Raw genomic sequence first — 26,936 nt, 5'->3', positions numbered from 1 at the left:
TTTAATAATAAATTCATTATTTAAAGATTTATAGACTTTTTGATAATAAATAATATCTTTATCCAGACCCTCTGTAGCAACATTCCTCCACCATGGACATCTTATATAATGTACTTCATACATAGAATTTATTATCTCATCTCTTTTATTCATTATTAAAACGGTTTCTATCACTTTTTAATGATCAGCAAAAATGTCATCAAAATTTTTTTTACATTACGCGTTTGACTCAACATTTTTCCTTATTAACCACAAGTGAAGAAACAGAGTATAAAAAAAGTACACAAATATATTTAGAATTTTCCGGAAATGAGTCTTATATAGGAACTATACATAATTATGAACCCATAAACTGAGGGAAAAACGACGTTGCAAAATTGACAACGGTTGGTGTCATTTTGACGGTGTCACTTTTTTCCGACACCGTACGTTTACAATTTGCAAACAAACGGGTACGAATCGACAACGCAATGTTGTTAAATTATTCGCCCACATCTCAACGTGAGTTGCTCTGCTTTATTTTTATAAGAGATTTCTAATTTTATTTACATTAAAAAAAATTTAATAAATATAATGGATAAAAGTGAAGTAAATAAATGGTTTAAAAACCAAAATATAAAAGAAAGCGTAATTGTGTTTAACAGCGAATTTATGTTGATGCAGATCCAGGCAGTGGGAAGATCACCAAATCCAGCGACGACATCCTCCGAAAATTCCTGGAAACAATAAATATGCCTTCAGGTTTTGTACATTTAAAAGGAAAGAAGTCGCTGTTAATTATATATACATACATATCTGTGGACATTTGACAAGACGGCTTCTTTCTAAAACGTCAACTTTTCAGGAGAGCGAAAAAACTGTAAAAACTACTAACAAAAGTTCTTGTGTAGAAAATTAAAGAAATGTTATATATAAACATTATAGACAAATATCCAATAAACAATTAGCGCTTTTTCTTTTGTTTGAAAGAGCAATAGTTTTCTTTAAAACAGCAACAACAAATTTTAAGCTTTTTTGTCAAATGTATTTTTAGCAAACAAATTAGCTTGTATCATATAAGTCGTTTTGTCAAAATTGTTTTAATTAAATTAGAGTCGCCTTATGTAAAAACAAGTTGTTTTGTGAAATGGAAATATAAAAAAAAGTCGAAAGAAGTTGATTTGACAAACATATTTCGGTATTATTAAAAAAAAATTACTCAACTTTTTCGTTACAATAGCCACATAATTAATCAAATATAAAAATGTTTCTTTAAAAACAGTAAATATTTGATCAGGTTGAATTTTAATATAAAAATTAACTTTTAAATAAAATAATACTATTATCTTATTATAAGAAGAAAACAGTAAAAAATCATATTTTGCGATTTACTGTGTGAAACTTTATTGAGTTTCTTCTTCGTCAAGATCCAGATAGATTTTAAACGATCTTTATGCTTTAAAAAATGTGTAGATGGGTATTTATCAGTGGCAGCATATCCATCAAGACGACGAGAGTTGATGTCTAGCAGCTTAAAAGCCTATCATGGGTCTAGTGATGATTTGTACTGCAAAACTCCAGATTTACTTTACTTGTACTGCATCCATCGAACCTATTTTCATTCAAATTTTTTACCTGAAAAAGATATACAGTGAATGTCACTTAAAATCGTACACCATCGTAGTAAAATTTTATTCATTAGTTTTAGAAAGTTGATGTTTTGGAAATATTTTAAAATGCTATTTTTATATTGTGTGTGATATTACATGAATTTTTCTTTATTTTTTTCAATTTGCTCATGCACTGTATCAAACTCAAGATGAAACACAACTAGAAATGTATGGTCAATCCATTCACATCATCGAAATTTTTAGCAATCAAAGTATTTTCATCACTTGAACCATATATTTAGCCAACGATTTTTCTAGTTTATGGTCTTTGGTCGAAAACAAAGACATATTTATGTTCTTTTTTTCACATTATTGGCCATAGCCTCAAGTTTTTTACTTCATTCATTTATAGGAATTTTAATTTGTTATACCCTTCAACTTCGTGAGAAGGGTATATATAAGTTTGTCATTCCGTTTGTAATTTCCACAATATAATTTTCCGACCCTATAAAGTATATATATTCTGGATCCTTATAGATAGCGGAGTCGATTAAGCCATGTCCGTCTGTCTGTCCGTCTGTCTGTCTGTCTGTTGAAATCAATTTTCTGAAGACCCCAGATATCTCCGTGATCCAAATCTCCAACAATTCTGTCAGACATACTTTCGAGAATTTTGCTATTTAAAATCAGCAAAATCCGTCCATAAATAACGGAGATATGAGCAAAAATCCGAGACAACCTCTGAAAATTTCATCAAAAACACAATGTATTGCATGCTTTGACAAAAAAGCAACAAAACGTATGTTTGGATGTGCATGCTTTGCGTATTTAGTTTTTTGGGTGTTTTGTTTCTTTTGGCGTTGTTGTTGTTTTTTATACAACTAAACGTATGTTTGGTTGTGTGTTGGTTTTTTTGCTTTGCGTATGTGGTTTTGTTTTGACAAAAAAGCAACAAAACGTATGTTTGGATGTGCATGCTTTGCGTATTTTGTTTTCCTTTTGTGTTTTGTTTCTTTTGGCGTTGTTGTTGTTTTTTTATACAATTAAACGTATGTTTGGATGTGTGTTGGTTTCATAGCCTTGCGTATTTTGTTTTTGTTTTTTTTTTTGTGTTGTTTCGTTTGGCGTTGTTGTTGTTTTTGTGTTCTTGATAAATTTAGGATGCTGTACGCTGAAAGTGGGCAATGTACATACATATATACTAATTATAAAAAATAATAATGCATCCACAACAAAGGTGAAGGGATAAGATTCGGCATAGCCGAATATAGCACTCTTGTTTTTATTTATTCTAGTATTAAGTAGCAAAACAGCTTCTTTTCTTCTGTTTTCCATTTTTAAAAGCACTTATGTTAAGATAAGACTTAACTTTTTTAAATTTTCGTTTTTGTAAAAGAACCTCTGTCGATACAAGACGTTTTGTCAAAACGAAAATTCGCGATCAACTGATTTAAAAATCTACTTGTCTCAGACAAGTGGTAGGTTTTTCAATCTTTGCTTTCGACAAAACGACTTCTTTCGAAAGAAGCTGTTTTATCAAAAAATAATTGTTAAAAATGTGCTAAAAATAAATAGAGATAGGCTGTTTTGTCAAAAGGCAGTTACTAGTTTTTTTAAAATGATTTGAATTCTATGAGAGAAGTTGTTTTGTCAAATTGAAATTGGGGAAAACCTGAAAGAGGTCGTTTTTTCGATTGCGTATCTTATGTTTTAAAATTCATAGAAATACGGCGATAAGACCAAAAGAAGCGCATGCAAATTTTATATTTACTACAAAAATCCTGTAAAATTGTCTTATCTCGAGAGAAGTCGTTTTGTCAAATGTCCACAGATATATGTAGTTATGTATATATAACTAACAGCGATATAGAATATAATAAGTATTTGTATTTTTTTTTAGAAAGAGGACATAATGGAAGCAGTACCACCATTAGGGATGCTATTTGAAATTTCACATACAGGAACTCCGACAATGTTTTGCCACATTTAAACATGGAATTTTGGCGAAATTTTTGGCATACCACCACGTGATGGCCAATGTTGTATAAGTAATGAAATTCATTTTTTAGGTCATTTGGAATCAAAAACATCACTCACCAACACCAATTTCTAAAATAAACCAAACTTTTTTTTCTGAAAAATTATATACAGTGCCGGACTTAAATATTCACACAGCATACAGATTTATCTTTAATCGTCCATATTTTTTAAAAGAAGGCCCCAACATTCGTGCGGATTTCAACAAAAATATTTATTTACATATAACTTATTGAAATATATGGAAAAACTAAACATAAGGTGGCACATTTCAGAAAAATAATTATCTAATGTTTCGAAGTTCGATTTTAAGGGGGACAAAAATATTCACACAGTTTCTAATTTTAATAGGAAAATAGTTTTTTTAAATAGTTTAATATTTTGTGGAGTAGTCTATCTTTTTAATGACTTCTTTTAATCGTCTTGGGATTGAATCGACCAATTTTTGGTGACGTCAGCTCCAATATTTTGCCATTTTTGTAACAGGACTTCTTTAAGTTAAGTCTTACTAATAATATGGTACTTTCCTACACGTTCCGCCAATTCATCCCACAAATGTTCTATGGAATTCATGTCAGGTGATTGCGGAGGAGTCGGGAGAATGTGGGGAACATGATGCACTATTCATATTCGGACGTCATGGGCAGTGTGTTTGGGGTCATTTTACTGTTTATAACAGAAATATTCCCAAGCTTTAACTTTAGAGCGCATTGTAGTAGGTTTTCTTTTAAAATATTAAGGTACACTGTTTTGTCCATTGAACCGTCGATGAAAACTAAGTTTCCTACACCAGATGCAGCCATACAACCCCACAACATGACCCCTTATCCACCATGTTTGACAGTGTTTACTACATTGTACTTTTCCAATTCAGTGTTTGGTCTTCTCCAAACTGTTACTCTGCTGTGCGGTATCAAATTAAAAACGGTCTGGTGTCAAATCGTACACGTACGGTGACAAATTGTCTACGGTCTGTTTTAAAATCGTACACCAACGGTGTCAAATCGATAACAGATTGTGTCAATTCTGCAACGGAATGGTGTAATTTTTTCGTTGTCAAATTGACACCGTTCGTACATTTGTACACATAAGGAGTTGATACACTATTGACACCGAATGGTGTCAAATCGTACACGGATGTATTAATTTTTTCGCTGGGTGTAGTCACATAATAAAGCAGTAACATTTCTGTCTACTTGAAACTAATTTTTGTTGAATATTTTATCGTGTGTCTTATATGGGAGCTATGATTTTTTGGTATTTTTATAATATTTGGGTTGAAATCTTCTAAAAAAAATCAATTCATCAATTCCTGATATATGGGAGCTGTGTCCAATTATGGACCGATGTTATACAAATTATTGATCTCTGATGGAAGCTATGACCTATTATTGGACTGTCGCCATATAATATTCTAACGTGATTTCTAAGTATTTGAGGGATACTTTTGTAGAATTTCATTTAAAAACGCTATTAACAAGAGTCGACCTTATGGGAGCTATGGCGAATTAGGGGCCGATATTTAAAAAATCATGTATACAAATTACTGATCGGTGTTAAGTGGTTTTTATATATTGAAATTCGATTAAAAAATTGCAATGAATGAACTTATATACAGTGGCTCTTTGTTGATAAAAGCTAATTTAATCTTGCTTTTAAGTTGCAACTCAAAAATCTACGTGGCTCTGTAAACACGATGGAGGCCATGTCTAGAGCACGAAGTCGATCGGCTAAAAGTCAGTTATTAGCCGCCGCCTACGTATATTGCAATACTAAGCCGCCGCCGAAGTAGGCGGCTAACCAGCTAAGCTGATTTACATCAGCTACGTGGCTCTGTAAACACGAAGTCGATCGGCTAAAAGTCAGTTATTAGCCGCCGCCGACGTATATTGCAATACTAAGCCGCCGCCGAAGTAGGCGGCTAACCAGCTAAGCTGATTTACATCAGCTAAGCTATTTTATTTTACATTTGTATAAAAATAATACGTATTTTTTAAGTAAATAATAAAATTAAATATAATTTATATTCCGTTTATTTCATGATACAATAATTGTAGAAAGTAGAATTACTAGGGAGAGTTTTTAATATTTACTCCTATAACGTCAAACTTTGATTTTCATATTTTCTTTTGTTTGAAGTTACAAGAATTGTATAATTGAGAATTTATTTTCTAATAAGTGTAAATTATATTGTTGTGTCATGGTTTATTTTATTTTTTCGATAAATTGTAATAAAAATTAAAAACTATTTAGGTATGCATATCTATGGTTTTATCTATGATTGTATGTACGACAGGTTGCATTTAAATATTTTAAAAATAAGGCAGCTTAAAAATTGTGAATTCCTCTCTGTGGCATCCTAGAAAAAGTTAGCGTCTACAAAATGTTCCCGTTATATTATATTCTTACAAGAATTTTAAATTGTCGAAATGTCTCAGTCGAATATAACAAGTTTTTTTCCAATAAGCCAAAATAGTGCTTCAAATATTGATTCAGAAGAGTCTGAATCGGAAAATTATAACAGATATATTTTGCCTTCAGCGGATATAAAATATTATTGTTAAATTCCAAAAATTTGTTAAATTCCTGAACCCAAAGACCACATTACCATCAGATAGGACAGTGGCAGGTACTGCTCTAAATGATGTTTGTAATGTATATTTTAATCATGTAAAGACACATTTGCAAAAATGTCCTAAAAATGTTACATTATTAACAGATATGTGGTCTGACAATTATAAACGTCTTTCTTACATAAATATTAAAATACATTATTGTATAGAGTTTGAGATTAAAATAGTTACCTTAAAAACAGAAATTTTTCCAAGACCACATACTGCATTAGCAGTATCAGAAAAAATGTATGATGCTTTGGTGAAATTTAATTTGCAGCAAAAAGATATATGTGCGGTAACAGATGGAGGAAGCAATATCGTGGCGGCTTTAAAATTAAAAAATATCAACCGCTTTGGTTGCACAGCCCACATATTGCACCGATTTTTAAGCCACGACTTGCTTCACCATGAGAGGTTTTCTCATATAAACAAAATTATTTCAAAACTCAAACAAATTTACCGGAGCCTTATGTACAGCTCTGAAGAAATACTTCGGCTTCAGAATTTGGAGGAACATGCTAATTTAGCGAACATTATTTTGGATTTTTTTTCCAGTATCTTTTTTCTTTATTGAATCTTTCTTTTTAGAAATTTACAAATAAGTATTCAAATCTTAACCTAAACTAAAACTAAAGTTGTTATTGCCGCTGCAATATCCAACATGAGTGCTCGTTAAATTATTATCTTGCCAGATCCAGTGTTTCCAATCGCCTCAGTCGTCTATGACCCTCAAATGACAGCAACTCCCTGGCGAGGGGGTTTGGATGATCCATTAGTTTTGAAATGTATTTTAGACTGGAGAGTTTGATCTCCTCGCGTATTATGGGGACATTGAGATCCCTATGGATATTACTATTGCGAATGTACCATGGGGCACCTGTTATTGTCCTTAACAGTGCTGACTGCTTTCATTGCAATTTTTCAACGTTAGATGAGGAGAGGCTGTTCCCCATAGCTGAATGCCGTATAGCCATATCGATTTTATAATTGTTTTGTACAAAAGCACTTTGTCTAGAGCAGACCGTGGGCCAATTAACCAGTACAGTTGGACTGACTTTAATTTTATTTGCGTAACTTTGGCTTCAATATGGTGGGACCATGTTAAACGGCGATCAAGATGGATACCGAGATATCGCACATGGCTCTGTTCTGGGATTTTGATATTATTTATCTGTATGGAAGGGCAACTTTCTCGTCTTAAAGTAAATGTAACGTGAATACATTTTGTTGCATTGACCTTAATTTTCCATTTGTCCAGCCATTTTTCCAAATCGCCGATGTGAGACTGGAGTTGTTCAGAAGCTATTACGGGGTTTTCATGTGTACTTAAAAAAGCGGTATCATCCGCAAATGTAGATGTGTGAGTCAGTGCGCTCGTGGGCATATCTGCAGTATATAAAATATATAGGAACGGCTCTAGAATACTTCCCTGTGGTACACCAGCGGATATTTTTCGACGTGTTGAGATCACATCCTTTGATCTGATTTGGAAAGATCTTTCTTGTATGTAATTTTTAAGCAGTTTATGTACGTTCACAGGTAGTAATCTAGTAATTTTGTGTATTAGTCCATCGTGCCAGACTTTATCGAAGGCTTGAGATATGTCAATAAATAATGCGGAACAATACTGCTTGCTCTCTAAGGTTTTCCGAATAAGTGTAGTTATCCGATGTACCTGTTCGATAGTACTATGTTTCCTTCTGAAACCAAATTGATGGTCAGGAATAATGCAATTTTCGTCAAGGTGCACTATAAGTCTCTCAAGTAACAACTTTTCAAAAAGTTTTGAGAATATTGACAATAGGCTAATGGGACGGTATGATGTCACTTGAGTGACATCTTTTCCCGGTTTCGGTGTCATAACTATATCAGATATTTTCCATGAGGATGGGAAATATCCAATACGTAGTATTGAGTTAAATATGAACAAAATAATTCTCAGTGCTGAGTTGGGCAGATTACTTATCATCGTGGTAGTAATTTTATCTATACCAGGTGATTTTCCAGCCTTAAGACCTTTGACCTTCGTCCTCACGGCAGAGAACCAGAATTTTAGTGGGGCTGGCACCACATTATTTATGACATTATCTCTAATATATGAATTTGTATCATTTGGGATAAATACATTCTCCAAGTGATTGGCAAGTGCTTCGATTTTTTCTGAAGTATTTTTTGCCCATTCTCCGTTCTGAAGGCGTATGGGCGACTCATATACAATAGGGCATTGCATATTTTTCACAGCTTTCCAGAGATTATATTCTGTGTTCTTAGTAGGGTCTAAGTTTCTAAGATAATTTCTCAAGTTAGATTCTTCATTAATCTTTAAGGCGACGTGAAGTCTTCTTTGGCACTGATTAAGTTTAGCCTTTACGTTCGGAGATCGCGATTGTTGCCATTGACGTCTGAGTTTTCTCTTTTCTTTGATAAGAGACTCAATGTTTTTAGGACATTTTGAATGTCTGTAATTCCCAGGGTGACTGGGGGCGTGGACACCTCAACGGCGTTTGTTAAAATGTCTGTAAATATATAGACAGCGGATTGTATCTCATACTCATTTTTCAATGAGATGTTTTGTGGCAAGTGTGAGCTAACATACATTTTATACTTTAACCAGTTCGTTTTCTTGTTAGGGAAACAAGAGTAAGAGTTTTCCAATTTACTTCGAACTGCTAATAACGTTAAAACTGTAGGCGAGTGGTCTGACGAGAGGTCCAGCGAAGGGATCACTGAAATAAATTCTCGTTTTATATTCTTGATTACAGCGAAGTCAATTAGATCGGGAATCTTATTGAGGTCTGTAGGCCAATAAGTAGGTTGGCCACTAGTTATGGCATCTAGTCTGTTAGACGATATTGCTTCTAACAGTTGCCTCCCTCTAGGAGTAATAAGGCGAGAGTCCCAAAATGTATGTTTTGCATTGTAATCACCAGCTGCTATAAATCTTGGACCTAGAGTCCTAAAATATTCGAGAAACTGCTCTCGATTAATATTATACCTAGGAGGACAATATATTGAAGATATTGTAACTCTACCATCAGGTATATTTATAGATGTGGCCTGGATGTGATCCGTTTTATATTCTGGCAATGGGAAATGCCCAATATCCTATAAATCTTGGACCTAGAGTCCTAAAATATTCGAGAAACTGCTCTCGATTAATATTATACCTAGGAGGACAATATATTGAAGATATTGTAACTCTACCATCAGGTATATTTATAGATGTGGCCTGGATGTGATCCGTTTTATATTCTGGCAATGGGAAATGCCCAATATCCTTTCTCACTAATATAGCTGTTCCACCACAAGCTCTACCACTTGGATGTTTTGTATCATAAGTATAGTATCCGTTAATTCTGAAACAGTTCTTTATGGTAAAGTGTGTTTCAGAAACGAGTAGTACATCAATTTCCTGAAGGTGGAGAAATTGTTGTACTTCATTCTTATGTTGGCTAAGGCCGTTAGCATTCCAAAAACAAATTCTTAGAGAATTCATTTTTTATTTAGCAGGATCTGCATGAGCATGCTTTGAAACATATTTTGCATGTTCGTCATGAAACTGTTCATGGTTTGAATTAGATTCTCAATAGAGCTTTGAGAGTTAGTGCATATGAAAATAATGGGGTATTATTTCCATTGCTTCTTTTCATTTGGGTAACTGAACCCTCATTTGTCGTATTGGCATACGATTTGTTTTGATAATTATCATTTATGATGCCTCTATATTGAGCACTAGAAGCACCAGTGTTTGTTTTCATTTGGGTAACTGAACCCTCATTTGTCGTATGGACATACGATTTGTTTTGATTATTGTTTTTTATGATACTTCTATATTGAGCACTAGAAGCATCAGGAAGGCTTGGAAAGTTAGAAGCCGTATATTGAGCATATAAAGGTCTTCTTGCCTTCGTTGATTCCTGTATGCGTAGGAATACTGGGCATCCACGGTAGTTTGCGGTGTGATTTTGACCACAGTTACTACATTTTCTTATATTATCTGTTTTTGAGTGGGGGCATTCTTGACTTTTATGAATATCTCCACATCTTACACATACAGAAGGTAATTTGCAGAATGTTCGGGTGTGACCAAACTCTTGGCAATTAAGGCACTGAGGTGGACCTTTGCGCTTAATTGGTTCTTCTACAATTATTTTACGATTAAGAAGATATCTTAAACCGTATATTGGATGAGTGTCACCCTTTTTCTTTAATTGAGAAGAGTTGAAAGTGATTTCAACTCTAAAAATTGGTTGAGGAATTTTATTCTTATTTATTATGTTGTGAATGGACTTCACTTCAAAGCCTTCAGACTCTAGCGCCTTTTATAGGGGAGGTGGCTTATAGTCTTTTACAGGTTTTTCTTTACTTTCTTGATTGTCAAGAATTGCAAAACGATTTTGACTTACCGGATTTTTCTTCGCCTGTTTTGGATTTGGTTCCAATTTTGATGTCCTAGGACTGGACTTGCGTTTAGTTATAGTGATGTAACGGTCCATTCCTGTTAGAATTTTTGCCGTATTTTTCACTATACTTCGAGTATTTTTTGGTATGGCACCAGTATTTTTTAATGTAAAACTCGATTGATTTTACTTATCATCACCGGTTTTTATAGAGTAAATATTTTCATTACTACTATTTGTGACATTGATCACAGTAGCATTACTATTTTCAGCAACCATTTGAGTTGTTGTTTGTTTTTCTATAATTTCTTTTATGTTGTCTTCAGTGTTGCCAACAATTTAAAACCATATCCCACCAGATTGCACTTAAAATAACGCCAGATACCACTAAATCTTTAAATAAAACCACTGATTAAAACCGCTAAATTTTTATTGAACGAGTTATCAAGCAAAACTGTTTTAAAAACAAAAATAATTAAATTTTAAATTAAAATGTGGGCCAAAAATGTTATATATTAAAATTAGAAATTATCATTTTGAGTATATTTCTGAGGTACCAACCAAATTTAGAAACTTTCATGAGATTTCAATCGTAGCAGCACTTTTCATGGCGACGAAGGCAATTTTTAATAAAAATTAATTTTATTAAATTAAAATACATATACTTTACTGTCAAAATTCCATTAACCATCTCAGATTGCAAACAAGTTCTTAAGTTTGATTTTGCAATATTAAGCTCACTAAAAACTCGCTCCACTTCCACATTTGACCATGGCATACAAATAATTTGCAAAGTAAAATCAGCTAGTTCTTTGAAAATATTATTTTGCTCGGAATTCTGATACTGTAAAAGCTTAAACCAAAAAAAATAATGTAGATGTTACAGAAAATTGTCTGGACAACATCCAAATTGTTCCAAATATGAAATAACATAATTTTTTATTGAAATACATTATTAAAAAACTATCTATTTTTGACAAAATGTCTCGATTTTTAGAAGTAAAAAGTAAAAAATTACCTTGGAATCAATTACTTCAACAGCGATATACAAAAATGTACAACACTTATTTCTGATTATTTTTCAGATATATTTCCATTGCATTTGTATTTTAGTATTTCAGTTTCAAACTGATAACTTAAATAACTATAAACATTCGACTAGGAACTGTCTTTATGTTAAGTCATTATATGGTGCTTAGATTTTTTTTAGATATGTGCAAAACACCATTTATCGATAAACCATAAAAACAACATAAAGAAAAATCGCATAAGTCGGCATACACTTAAATAATGTTTGTAAAATTTTATTATTTAAGTTTGGCTTAAGTAAATACCAGATATAAAAAAAAGCTAAAAACCACCAACTGAAAATATTTTGCAGCTAGAAAAACCACTTAGCGGTTTTTTCCGAAAAATACCCACTAATAACGAAAAAATACCTCCAGATCTAGCTGAAAAACCGCCGTTTTGGCAACACTGGTTGTCTTCTACAAAATTGTTTTGTTTTGGCGCACTAGAGAGTGGAGATCTCTAGTTTGTTGTTGTTCTTACACTCAAGATGTATTAACAAGGTGGTAGCGTAATTACAACAATACAAGAACAATAATCATTTTTGTTTATGTAAAACCGTGTAAACTGTCAAAAAAAAATTCACAAAAACACACTTTTATAAATGAAATAGTTTTTTTTAACACATTTAAATATTTTATGCACTTAAAGCGATGACAAATGCTCACTTTTTTAAATATAAAATAATCGTTTGAATCTTATAACAAATTTAAAAATGTTTGTAAACAAGTTTTTGACATTTCACAAGGCAAATCATGAGTAGAGCAAAAAATAGTCAGCTGGCGTTACGCTGCCATCTGGTTAAATATGCCTTGCTTACACTTAAATAATTTTTGTGATCTTTTGGATCATATGTATTATTATTGTTGTATGGAGAGCTCACAACAATGTATGCATTATTTACATTGCTGCTGAGCCTCCTTTCACTTGTTGGAGTGTAAGAGAAACTCATACACAAACACTACACTCTTTATTTAGGGTTTTATTTATGTTGTTGTTTTTTTTTATTACTTTTGCTTTGTTTTTATACCCTTCACCTTCGTGAGAAGGGTATATATAAGTATGTCATTCCGTTTGTAATTTCTACATTTTTCATTTCCGACCCTATAAAGTATATATATTCTGGATCCTTATAGATAGCGGAGTCGATTAAGCCATGTCCGTCTATCTGTCTGTCTGTCTGTCTGTTGAAATCAGTTTTCTGAAGACCCCAGATATCTTCGGGATCCAAATCTTCAATAATTCTGTCAGACATGCTTTCGAGAATTTTGCTATTTAAAATCAGCAAAATCGGTCCACAAATGGCTGAGATATGAGGAAAAACCAAGACAACCTCGATTTTTGACCTATTTTTTACCTATATCTGGATTACTAAGACATTAATATAGACAATATGGATATCTAATGATAGATATTTCAAAGACATTTGCAACGACGTATATAAGACCATAGTAAGTTGGACCTACAATGGGTCAAAATCGGGAAAAAAATTTTGAACCCGAATTTTTTTAAAAAAAAAAAAAAAATTGAAAAAACAAAAAAAAAAAATTTAAAATTTAAAAAAAAAAAAAATTTTAATTTAAAAAAAATAAAAATTTTAAAATTTTAAATTCGGGTTAAAAATTTTTTCCCGATTTTGACCCATTGTAGGTCAAACTTACTATGGTCTCATATACGTCGTTGCAAATGTCTTTGAAATATCTATCATTAGATATCCATATTGTCTATATTAATGTCTTAATAATCCAGATATAGGTAAAAAATAGGTCAAAAATCGAGGTTGTCTTGGTTTTTTCCTCATATCTCAGCCATTTGTGGACCGATTTTGCTGATTTTAAATAGCAAAATTCTCGAAAGCATATCTGACAGAATTATTGAAGATTTGGATCCCGAAGATATCTGGGGTCTTCAGAAAACTGATTTCAACAGACAGACAGACAGACAGACAGACAGACAGACAGACAGACAGACAGACGGACATGGCTTAATCGACTCCGCTATCTATAAGGATCCAGAATATATATACTTTATAGGGTCGGAAATGAAAAATGTAGAAATTACAAACGGAATGACAAACTTATATATACCCTTCTCACGAAGGTGAAGGGTATAAAAATTTAAAATAACAATCGAAAATTTTTTTTTTCCAAAAAATTCAAAAAACAACTGGAAAAAAAATTAAATTTTGTTTACCTAAAAATATTTAAAATTTTGAAGTATAATTTGGTGAAGGGTATTTAAGATTCGGCACAGCCGAATGTAGCACTCTTACTTGTTTTTGAATCGAATTTTTTTTAGCGATGAAAGTAAATTTAATATTTTTGGTTCTAATGGAAGAAAAATGGTATGGAAAAACCCAAATACTGAAATGGATCCGAAGCATTTAACGCTAACCGCAAAGCATGGAGGAGGTAACGTAATTGGTTGGAGTTGCATGGCTTCATCTGGGGTGGGAAATCTTATTTTTATTGAAAAGACGATGGATAAATATGCATACCTCAATATATTAAAAGAAAACTTAAAACAAAGTGATGCAAAAATTATGGTTGGGACGTTTGTATTGCTTCCAATAAGACAACGATCCCAAACACACCTCTGGATTAGTAAAGGAATGTCTTATTTATAATGTTCCTAAGCAATTAAATCGCCCAGCTGAGTCACCTGATCTCAACCCGATTGAGCATCTATGGAATCACTTGGAAATAAATATTCGGCAGCACAATATATCGAGTAAAGATCAGCTAAAGGCGTTATAATGGAAGAGTGGTATAAAATAGATTTCCTAACAACAACAAAAAGCTGGTCCATTCCATGCACTGCCATTTAAATGCTGCAATTGCTCAGAAAGGAGGACCTACCACATATTAAATGCAATTAATTTTAATATTGGGGTTCCTTGCCTTAAAACGGTCAACTGTACGGAGACCTTTTTGGTGATACTTTTAGTACAATTATTGAATTTATGTAAATTTTTATGTTTTTAATGAAAATGTTTGTATTTTTATACCCTTCACCTTCGTGAGAAGGGTATATATAAGTTTGTCATTCCGTTTGTAATTTCTACATTTTTCATTTCCGACCCTATAAAGTATATATATTCTGGATCCTTATAGATAGCGGAGTCGATTAAGCCATGTCCGTCTGTCTGTTGAAATCAGTTTTCTGAAGACCCTAGATATCTTCGGGATCCAAATCTTCAATAATTCTGTCAGACATGCTTTCGAGAATTTTGCTATTTAAAATCAGCAAAATCGGTCCACAAATGGCTGAGATATGAGGAAAAAACCAAGACAACCTCGATTTTTGACCTATTTTTTTACCTATATCTGGATAACTAAGACATTAAAATAGACAATATGGATATCTAATTATAGATATTTCAAAGACATTTGCAACGACGTATATAAGACCATAGTAAGTTGGACCTACAATGGGTCAAAATCGGGAAAAAAATTTTTTAACCCGAATTTTTTTTTAAAAAATTTTAAAAACAAAAAACAAAAAATTAAAAAAAATTTTAAATTTAAAAAAAAAAATTTAAATTTAAAATAACAATCGCAAAATTTGTGACACCATTTTTAAAGTGCAATGTTTATAAAGAAACGTTTTGTGTTTTTTTAAACAATATTTATTAAGGATATTTTAGGACTAAATAAATAAAATATTTCCTTAATTATACTCCAGTAATCTAAAAAAAATAACTGCAACCCATTTACACACTTTTGGCGCAGATTACTAAAGTAACTTTTTTAGTACTTCGAATAACCTGCTTTCGCGTCAATGACAGCCTGAATTCTGGAGGGCATACTCTTCACCAGTTTGCGACACTCTTCTTGCATTATAGATGCCTAGTTATCATGGGAGCGCACCTAGAGCTGAGTTGTGTTTCTAAATGCATTTTGATAATTATAAACGCGACATTTTAGAATTCGCACCAAATTCTCAATCGGATTTAAATTCTGAGATTGTGGGAGTCAATCTAGCAATGTAATTTTGGCGGTTTTTAAAAAATCTTTTTAGACTTATGTTTGTTGTCGTTATCTTGTAGTATCACAGTGTTTTCAATTTGTCCACGCCAATCATTCAGACTATCCACATCTGTTGTCTTGATAATGTCTATATACATTTCTGCATTCATATTACTACCAATTTTATGAAGTTTTCCTACACCTTTCGCAGAAAAACAACCACAAAATGGCAATATTCCACCACCATATTTCATAGTCGTCATAAAATCACGGTCTTTTAATGGCGCATTTCGTTTTTGGTAGTCATATTTTGGTCCATCAGTTCTAAAATGGTTAATTTTCGATTCATCTGTACAGATAACTTTTTCCCAATCATCAAAGGTCCATTTCTTAAAAAAATTTACAAATGTTAGTCGAAGAGACTTGTGTCTTTCAGTTAAACGAGGTTTTTTAACAATCTTTATTGCATAAAAACTACATTTTTTGATTTCTCTAAGAGATGCACGTTTTGAAATCTTAATTTGGTAGCATGAAGATAGTTTTGGTTGTACCTCACGGGGACTATTTTCTTCTCCTGATGCAACTAGACGTTATACAGTGAGACCATCTTTTAACAATAGAATTGAATTCCGTCCACAAATTGGTGCTGGAAAAGCCAAACCACATATATTCGCTATGTTCTCAACAGATTAAAAGAAATATTGAATTTGGTGGATATTTTTCGATGGGAGATACCATTTTTCAGCTGCTCGGTAACAGAATTTGCAACTTCGGTGATAATCTTCTTCATATTCAATATTCCTTAAAGAATTGTAAATTGTTAACTAGTAACATGTTTTAACTGTCATTAATGAAATTGATTAAAATTGTTCTTTTTCTAAATAATAATAACAAGTTTATTTAACTTTAAAGAAAATGCGACAAAATTGTGTAATTCAGTTTTTAACTTTTTGATATCCTGGTATTTAAATGCCATTACTTGAAATTAATTTTTTTGTATTGCTATACTTCACTAATCATGATCTTCATATTGTGTAAAAAATATTGTCAGATTGGTAAATGTTGAGCATAAAAATTCAAATTATAGATATTTCCAAATTTATTTACACATTTGTGTCTCGTGCTGTATAATTTGGTGAAGGGTATATAAGATTCGGCACAGCCGAATATAGCACTCTTACTTGTTATACCCTTCAGCTTCGTGAGAAGGGTATATATAAGTTTGTCATTCCGTTTGTAATTTCTACATTTTTCATTTCCGACCCTATAAAGTATATATATTCTGGATCCTTATAGATAGCGGAGTCGATTAAGCCATGTCCGTCTGTCTGTCTGTCTGTCTGTCCGTCTGTCCGTCTGTCCGTCTGTCTGTCTGTTGAAATCAATTTTCTGAAGGCCCCAAATATCTCCGGGATCCAAATCTTCAACAATTCTGTCAGACATACTTTCGAGAATTTTGCTATTTAAAATCAGCAAAATCCGTCCATAAATAACGGAGATATGAGCAAAAATCCGAGACAACCTCTGAAAATTTCATCAAAAAACACAATGTATTGCATGCTTTGACAAAAAAACAACAAAACGTATGGTTGGATGTGCAAGCTTTGCGTATTTTTTTTTTTTTTTGTGTTTTGTTTCTTTTGGCGTTGTTGTTGTTTTTTATACAACTAAACTTTTGTTTGGTTGTGTGTTGGTTTTTTTGACAAAAAATCAACAAATCATATGTTTGAATGTGCATGCTTTGCGTATTTTGTTTTTCTTTTGTGTTTTGTTTCTTTTGGCGTTGTTGTTGTTTTTTATACAATTAAACGTATGTTTGGATGTGTGTTGGTTTCATTGACTTGCGTATTTTGTTTTTTCTTTTGGTGTTCAGTTTCGTTTGGCGTTGTTGTTGTTTTTTGTGTTCTTGATAAATTTAGGATGCTGTACGCTGAAAGTGGGCAATGTACATACATACCTATATACTAATTATAAAAAATAATAATGCATCCACAACAAAGGTGAAGGGTATATAAGATTCGGCATAGCCGAATATAGCACTCTTACTTGTTTTTTTTTCTGATTGTTAATATTTGCATTAACAAACAGTTTTTTTATTTTTTTTGGCTGTTTAATCAATATTTAAATTTATTTATAAGTATTTAATAAGCGTCCATTCGCTGTTACTTATCTTTGTATATATTTTTTTTGTATTTATCTTCACAATTATTTTATTTATTTATTTGTGAGAGCGATGTAAAACACGTCTATCCACTGTAAACGGCAGAGAAACGATTGGATGCCGAAAATATTTTGCAGGGTTTAGATGTCAATGAACAATTTCCAAATGGTGACGATGATTTTAATGAAATTTTTGAAGGCCATTTAAGCTCAAAACATGGATCGTTAAAAAATCCCGTTCCGACACGATGGAATTCATTATTAACAAGTAAGAGTGCTATATTCGGCTATGCCGAATCTTATATACCCTTCACCTTTGTTGTGGATGCATCATTATTTTTTATAATTAGTATATAGGTATGAATGTACATTGCCCACTTTCAGCTTACAGCATCCTAAATTTATCAAGAACACAAAAAACAACAACAACGCCAAACGAAACAGAACACCAAAAGAAAAAACAAAAACAAAATACGCAAGGCAATGAAACCAACACACATCCAAACATACGTTTAATTGTATAAAAAACAACAACAACGCCAAAAGAAACAAAACACAAAGGAAAAACAAAATACGCAAAGCATGCACATTCAAACAAACGATTTGTTGATTTTTTGTCAAAAAAACCAACACACAACCAAACAAACGTTTAGTTGTTAAAAAACAACAACAACGCCAAAAGAAACAAAACACAAAAAAAAAACAAAATACGCAAAGCTTGCACATCCAACCATACGTTTTGTTGTTTTTTTGTCAAAGCATGCAATACGTTGAGTTTTTTGATGAAATTTTCAGAGGTTGTCTCGGATTTTTGCTCATATCTCCGTTATTTATGGACGGATTTTGCTGATTTTAAATAGCAAAATTCTCGAAAGTATGTCTGACAGAATTGTTGAAGATTTGGATCCCGGAGATATCTGGGGCCTTCAGAAAATTGATTTCAACAGACAGACAGACGGACAGACAGACAGACAGACAGACGGACATGGCTTAATCGACTCCGCTATCTATAAGGATCCAGAATATATATACTTTATAGGGTCGGAAATGAAAAATGTAGAAATTACAAACTTATATATACCCTTCTCACGAAGCTGAAGGGTATAAAAATGATAGAGAGTTTTGTGAAAAATATTAATATTATTAATATAGCTCTATTAAAAGCAAAACAGAATCCTCTTCTAATTCCAGAAATGGAAAAAGGAGGAATTAATTTTAGATGAAATTAAAAAAATGTTAACTGACGAAAATGACCAATTATTGTCTAGTCACCCATCAACAAGCAAAGCAACAGAACCACGAAATAAGAAATAGGTAAATTTTTTAACATTTGTGGTACACCCAGCGAAAAAATGAACACATCCGTGTACAATTTGACACCATTCGGTGTCAATAGTGTATCAACCCCGTATGTGTACAAATTGTAAACGAACGGTGTCAATTTGACAACGAAAAAATTACACCATTCCGTAGCCGATTTGACACCATCCGTTGTCGATTTGACAACGTTCGTGTACGATTTTATAACAGACCGTTGACAATTTGCCACCGTTTGTGTACGATTTGACACCAGACCGTTGTCAATTTGACACCAAAAATTATCGACTTGATACCGTTTGTGTACGATTTGACACCTGACAATTTTTCCTTTCTATTTTTTTTGGTTATTAATATAAATAACAATTTCTTTATTTTTTACATTTTTTAATACAATACATAAAACATAAATATAAAAACTATAAATTTCCATTTGGAGTTGTATGTCGTCACTGGATTTGGTGGTCTTCTCTGCCTGGATCTCCACTGACTTCACTGCCTGGATCTTCATCTGCATCAACACAAATTCGCAATCAAACATAATTACACTTTCTTTTATATTTTGGTTCTTAAACCATTTATTTGCATCACTATTACCCTTTATAATTTATTAAAATATTTTAAATTTTTTAATGTAAATAAAATTAAAACACACTTATGAAAAGCAACTTACGTTGAAATGCGTCGCAAATAATTTAACAACATTGCGTTGTCGATTCGTACCCGTTTGTTTACAAATTGTAAACGTATGATGTCGAAAAAAGTGACACCGTATGGTGTCAAAATGACACCAACCGTTGTCGATTTTGCAACGTCGTTTTTCCCTCAGTGTATTTACATACATATATACATATATATGACTGTATAATTTGTTAACAGAAAATATCAAGTGGTCGCCAAAAAATACTCGAAGCTCTAGGAAGTACTTCAAATTTAACCAATAGTTTGGAAGAGGAAGTCAAAAAATATTTGGTGAAAGACGCTTTGGAAACAGAATCTCTCGACTGGTGGCAACAACACAAAAATGTGAGAGGAAGTTTCTACATTTTAAACTTAATATTCATACATTTCATTTCAGATTTATCCCAACGTAGCTAAATTAGCGAATTATTGCTTTGGTATACCAGCGACTTCCGCATCCTCAGAACAAGCTTTTTCCGTTGCTGGAAATTGCATAAATGCCAAAAGAAGCCGTCTACACCCAGCAACAATAAAGAAGCAGTTGTTCGTACATGACAACAGGGCTATAGTAGAGCCCTTCTTATCAAATTGAGTTGCATTCATCGATATTTATTGAAATATTGAATTTAATTTTTTATTTTATTAACTTTTTTATTTTTTTTTAAATTTAATAAAAAAATACATTTTATGAAAAATTCGCTAATTTAATTTTTGTTATTGTCAGTTACCGGCTTTTTTATTAGCCGCCGCCGCCGAAAATTGCTCGACTTTAGTCGACTATTAGCCGCCGCCGTATAAATTTGAAATTAGCCGCCGCCGGCGTTAATTACATATCGGCTTCGTTCTCTGGCCATATCATGGTGTGGAGATGCATGTCGTCAACTGGGGTCAGGAATTTAGTATTTATCAATGACACTATGGACAAAAATGTATATTTTAACTTATTGAAAAATAATTTATTGCAAAGTGCTGAGAAATTGGGTATATGAGACGATTTTATTCGAACAGACAAGCAGTACAACACACAGAGGGATTTTGGTGTCAAAAAGTCAATTTTTCAAACACTTAATTTCAAAATTCAAATGATGCAGTTTTGTAGAGAAATGTTTAAAGATGAAATGTACACTGATAGTTTTAAGAAATTTTTTTTTTTTTAAATTGAAGTAAAGTACATGCAAGGGTGTTAAGCAAAAATTTACTTATATTTTCACGCAATTCAGTGGTTTATTAATTTATTTATTGAACCTAATATCAGAAGACTTAACCAATGTAAACATTGACTCAATTTTTGTAAAGGCTATCTCCATTTTAAATAATGCTTATAGAAAAATTCCTGTGGGTAATAATAGAGATTGGAAAAATAATATTTCTGACCTAACGATAAACTTAATTAGACAACGAAAGAAATATCAACGTAAATTACAACGGTGTTCTGATTATGGTAGAAGGCAAACATTAGTAAAAAATTCTAAAAAGGCAAAGCACCGATCCTCGAAAAAGTTCCGTATTTGTATAACCTTATATGTTGTTTAAATACTTAGAAAGTTGTTTTACTATCACACGGTAAATAGCGTCACAGTAGGCACTTTTCTAAAAAAACTCAGTTTTTGGAACACATTTTCCCCTTTTTAGGAATTTCGGTATTTGAAAATAAAAAATGTCAAAAATTATAATGTCATTAATTTAAGGACATTTGGATCTAAATTAGTTCCCATCGTTAAAATTTTACATTAAATCAAATTTTTTATTTTTATTCATGGAAAATCACCATATGAAAGTTTTTTTAGTTTTTAAGGTAAATGAAGTCCCAAAATTTTATAAAATTATTTAATTTTACTAAAATATCAATCCTCAGGTCATAATGTTTTCAACAGTATCAAATACTTATATAAAAAGCCTTTATTTACCTTGCCCGCTTTGACAAATTTGTACATTTTTTCATATGACCTGACATTATGACCTGAGGATTGATATTTTAGTAAAATTAAATAATTTTATAAAATTTCGGAACTTTTTCGAGGATCGGTGCTTTGCCTTTTTAGAATTTTTTACTGAAACCTAAATATTTTTTTTAAAATTGTCCAAGTTTGGATAGGTCTGGGGGATACTGTGTCCGCTTAAGTGAGCCCAATTTTACTTTACATGCGTTTGCATTAAGTTTTCTTTCCGGAACATATACAAATTGTATATAGTCCCAAAGAAAATTTGTTTCTACAAAAGAAAAAATATAGGGACTTTTTTAGGAAAAATCGTAAAAAATTAGGCCCATTTTACATGTTCCAACTTTGGATGCGTGTAACTTTTTACACGGACGAGATAACTGTTACCAAGTTTTTTTTATTTTATTTATAATATTTTGATATTTTGAAAAAAAAATAAACCTAAATATCTCTTCAACTGAAGGAGATAACCTACACGTGTAAGCTATTTTTTGTAGATCTTCTCAAGGACTATTTATATTTTAAATTTCAGCTCATTCGGATCATAAATTTTTGGGGATTTTTTTAAAAATTTTGATACCGGAGGTGACCAACTTTGAGGGGGTACAAACTGGCCCGTATTACCCCTAGGAAGCTGAACAAATGTAATTCAACTCAAAAACACCTCAGCTTTAACCATGTGAAATTTTGTAATAATATCTCCAATAGTTCCCGAGATATCGAATTATTTCCAAAAAAAGTTTCTAAACCACTGTGCAACAATAAACAGTGAGTTTATCTCAGGCTTGCCAGATTTGAAATTGTCAAAAAACGTACATCGAATTTAAAAAAGCAGTACAATTGAGTAAAAAGAAGTACAATTGTTTATTTTCAAAATTTATTTAATTCAATAAAAAAAACTAACAAACAATAGTTCACAACAGTAACAATGAAGAACATAAAAAAGGAGATCATAACTACATATTTCTATTTAATATAAAAAAATTAACTTTAAATTTAATTTAAATCAGTTTTTGTGATTTTAAATCTATTGAATTTATATATATTTCAGACTAGACTAAAAACAATTTATATTATGATAGTATTATTGGTTTCTTAATTTAAATGAATAAAAACTCAAAAACAAATTTTCATTTTTAATACTTCAAAATTAATTTAAAAAGTATAATTTTAATGGTATACTTTGATATAAGTACATACATATATACATTTTTAATTTTTGAAAATTATTGACTTTAAAATTTACTGATTTAAATAAATTATAAATATTTTTCTCTTTTTTGTATTTGTTGTACAAATTCATTTTTACCTTTTTCGGTTTTTAAAAAATTGAAAAACTCAGTACAACTGTATTCAAAGATAGTTTTTATTATTTACTCGCTTTCCAAATTTTCTATTAAAAGTTTATTTCGTCCCTTCCTCCAAAAATTATACATTAAACTAAAAATTCGTTCACTGGCTGCATTAGAATGAGGAATTGAAAAGACGAAGCAACAAATCTTTTCAAAATTAGGAAATGATCTACTATTTAAGAATTCTTTCCATTTTTCTTCTGCAGATTTTTCTTTTTCAATGTTTTTAGCAAATGTTTTTAATGATATATGTAATTTCGTCAAAAATTTCTAAATCAATATTTTTGATTGAAAATAATGTAATTATTTCCACAAATTCATGAAAAGAAATGTTTGAATTAAGATGGAAAATTTAAAGTTTTTCAAACTTATTATTTTTTAAATTGAAACGACCTTTTATATAAGTATTTATATTCGATAAAAACTCTGCTGAACGATTTTTAAAAAGACAAATCTCTTGCTGATTATTGCAACTAAAAACCCATAGCAATTTTCATCCTGTTGTTGTTCAAATTTGTCGTTTAAGTGACATGTTTACCTCTATAAAATTATGGTGAAAGTACAAAAAAGGTAAAAAAAAAGTACAAAAAGAAGTACAGATACTAAAAAGAAGTACATTTGCGTACTTCTTTAGGGGTTATGCCAAGGCGAATTTATACAAGGTGGTGGTAGTTTTACAAAAACAACAAATGGTCTTAACAAATGTCAAAAAACAGAAATTAAAAATTAAACAAATATGTATTAAAACTAAATATAGTGTAGATAATTTAATAGTGAGGGCTTTACTTATTTATGCAAAATGTAAATATTTTGTTAATTAGCTTTGAATATATAGAAGTATAAAAGTATAAAAACAATCTTTGACAGATGTTAGAACCAAACAAGCGAAAAAAGAGTAATCAGCTGATTGACTGACTCCACCTTGTACAAATTCGCCTTGGGTTATGCAGTTAAAAGTACAAAAACTAAAAAAAAGTACGCGTACTGCTGAAAACAGTACGTCTGGCAAGCCTAGTTTATCTTTTCTTACATTCCAAGGCGAATTTATACAAGGTGCTATCAGTTCTACAAATACAACAATTGGTCTTAACAAATGTCAAAAAACAAAAATGAAAAAATAAACAAATATGTATTAAAACTTAATGTGTAGATAATTGTATAGTGAGGGCTAATACGATTAGAATATGTAGATATTTAAATATAAAAACAAGCTTTGACAACTGTTAAAACCAAAAAGCGAAAAAAAAAATTATCAGCTGTTTGACTGACTCCACCTTGTATAAATTCGCCTTGTTACATTCCCTACTACAATTGGTTGGTTTCTTTTCAAACTGTAGTTTGTAAGTGGGTAAAGAAAAAACAAAACAAAAATAAAACAACTTGCTTTAAGTGCCCTGGAGACGATCAAATAAACACATCAATCACATAGTTGTGTGCGTGCAGTCGTTCTTTTTCGGCTACACGTACGAGTTGTCGGCAATGATTGATGAAAATCAAAAAGTTTTGATTTTTTCATTTGATGGCTGATTATTTGATCGTCTCCTGTTCTGATTGACAATCAAATTTCATTTGCTTTGTGTTTGCCGTTCACGTATGAAATAAAATATTCATATTATGTGTTTTTCGTCTCTGATTAACTAAAAAAAACTTCAGTTTCTTCGAGGTTTTTGGTAATAATGGAATAGTGCGTCCAATTACAAATGGTGATTGACGTATTTATTTGTACGTCTCCTTTAAAGCTTCAAGCATACGACACTCAGACATATGCACTGATTGACGGGTTTATTTGATCGTCTCCAGGGCACTTAATTGTTTTCGCAAGAAAATCAAAATAAAGAGAGTTGTCAGTTTTTAGTCTTGATGCACGGGCACCTGCTGCAAATTTATCAAAAAGTTGTTATACGGGAATATAAAATTATTTTTTTTGTTAAGAATTAGTGTGCTGAATTCCCAATAATTGATAAATTCACTGAAATTTATTGTTGGGGGATAAGCTAGTTCCTATGCGCATTTCACTGGTTGCTTAGGTCTAATCATCAAGAAAAACTAAAGATATTATACAAATAAAACACTAGAGTGAATGAGAATTACAGACACTCAAGCTTTATTTGTAAAAATATCAAAGCTTAAACAAAACACCAACAATAAACAGTGAGTTTGCGAATGCATATGTAGTAGGGTGACAATAAGTTGTATGGAAAAAAAATTTTGTTAAAATTTTGAAGAGTGCCGGGTGGAATATTGTGACACTAGGCCTAAATGTTAAGTGCTGAAAATTTGAGCCAAATCGGGCAACGATTTCTGGACGCGCATCGAGGTCAAAGTTCAGATATATGCAAAATTTTACTGTTAATATGGAATAAATAGGTGAAACTCGTTAACTTTCTGCATTGTTTTCTAGAAAAATGTAGATTTATTTATATTAATGAATATTACACTAAAAAAAAAATTTTGGAAATTAACCCTGTATCTCCTTTGGTTCAAAATGACCCAAGAACTGTATTATCGCCAAAATTAGAGAAAAATGCAAATTTTTCAGTTTTTGAAAAAATTTTGCTACTAAATAAATACCTTTGCAATTGAATGCAAAAGAGTCGAAATATGTACGTAATTTTCGTTGTAATGAGATATAAATGACAAAATTCGATTAAAAAATTTTGAAGTTATTACAAATTCGCCAGACCATTAACGTGTTTCAGGCCACTTGAACAAACAATTTAGGAAAAAAATTAAGATATTTCGAGAAAAATTAAATAAAAGCTCATTTTTACTTAAAATATGTCCATATTTACTTGTATATGAGTTTTTGTCTTCGTAGGATACCGTTAACCTATTCGCAGCTATGGCCAAAAAAAATATTTTTTTTATCGGCTGTTTCAAAACTCCAATTTCAAATTTTTAAAAATTTTGTTAAACAAATTTCAGATTTTTTCGATCATCACATTGGGGTTTATTGAGATCAAAATAGGGAATAAAAATATGAAAAAATTATGTCAATACCTCTTAAAGTTTTTCCGTACCTGCGATTTAAATTTTGCGTTTTTCAAGAAAAACTAATTTTTCTGGTTTTTCTTGAAAATCGCAAAATTTAAATCGCAGGTACGGAAAAACTGTAAGAGGTATTGACATAATTTTTTCATATTTTTATTCCATATTTTGATCTCAATAAACCCCAATGTGATGATCGAAAAAATCTGAAATTTAACAAAATTTTTAAAAATTTGAAAATGGAGTTTTGAAACAGCCGTTAAAAAAAATATTTTTTTTTGGCCATACCTGCGAATAGGTTAACGGTATCCTACGAAGGCAAAAACTCATATACAAGTAAATATGGTTATATTTTAAGTAAAAATGAGCTTTTATTTTAATTTTTCTCGAAATATCTTAATTTTTTTCCTAAATTGTTTGTTCAAGTGTCCTGAAACACGTTAATGGTCTGGCGAATTTGTAATAACTTTAAAATTTTTTAATCAAATTTTGTCATTATATCTCATTACAACGAAAATTACGTACATATTTCGATTCTTTTGCATTCAATTGCAAATATATTTATTTAGTAGCAAAATTTTTCAAAAACTGAAAAATTTGCATTTTTCTCTAATTTTGGCGATAATACAGTTTTTGGGTCATTTTGAACCAAAGGAGATACAGGGTTAATTTCCAAAATTTTTTTTTAGTGTAATATTCATTAATATAAATAAATCTACATATTTCTAGAAAACAATGCAGAAAGTTAACGAGTTTCACCTATTTATTTCATATTAACAGTAAAATTTTGCATATATCTGAACTTTGACCTCGATGCGCGT

At 31.3% G+C, this 26,936-nt stretch overlaps 2 protein-coding genes across 2 annotated transcripts in view; one reads left to right on the top strand and one right to left on the bottom strand.

The window, feature by feature from the left end:
• Window positions 1–26,936, bottom strand: part of LOC135955560 (uncharacterized) — a 245,839-nt gene that overhangs the window by 23,391 nt on the left and 195,512 nt on the right. The gene's annotated exons all lie outside the window — the stretch shown is intronic.
• On the top strand, window positions 6,183–6,863 carry LOC135953781 (uncharacterized; the record flags this gene model as incomplete). Its single annotated transcript, XM_065503789.1, has 2 exons — window positions 6,183–6,712; window positions 6,830–6,863. Coding segments are annotated over 2 exons (564 nt in total), but the record flags the coding sequence as incomplete, so codon positions are not given.

Source organism: Calliphora vicina, chromosome 3, assembly GCF_958450345.1.
Source record: "Calliphora vicina chromosome 3, idCalVici1.1, whole genome shotgun sequence".
In the NCBI taxonomy this organism is placed as follows: domain Eukaryota; kingdom Metazoa; phylum Arthropoda; class Insecta; order Diptera; family Calliphoridae; genus Calliphora; species Calliphora vicina.
Note: the sequence above shows the minus strand (reverse complement) of the source record. Positions and strands in the feature narration are given on the sequence as shown.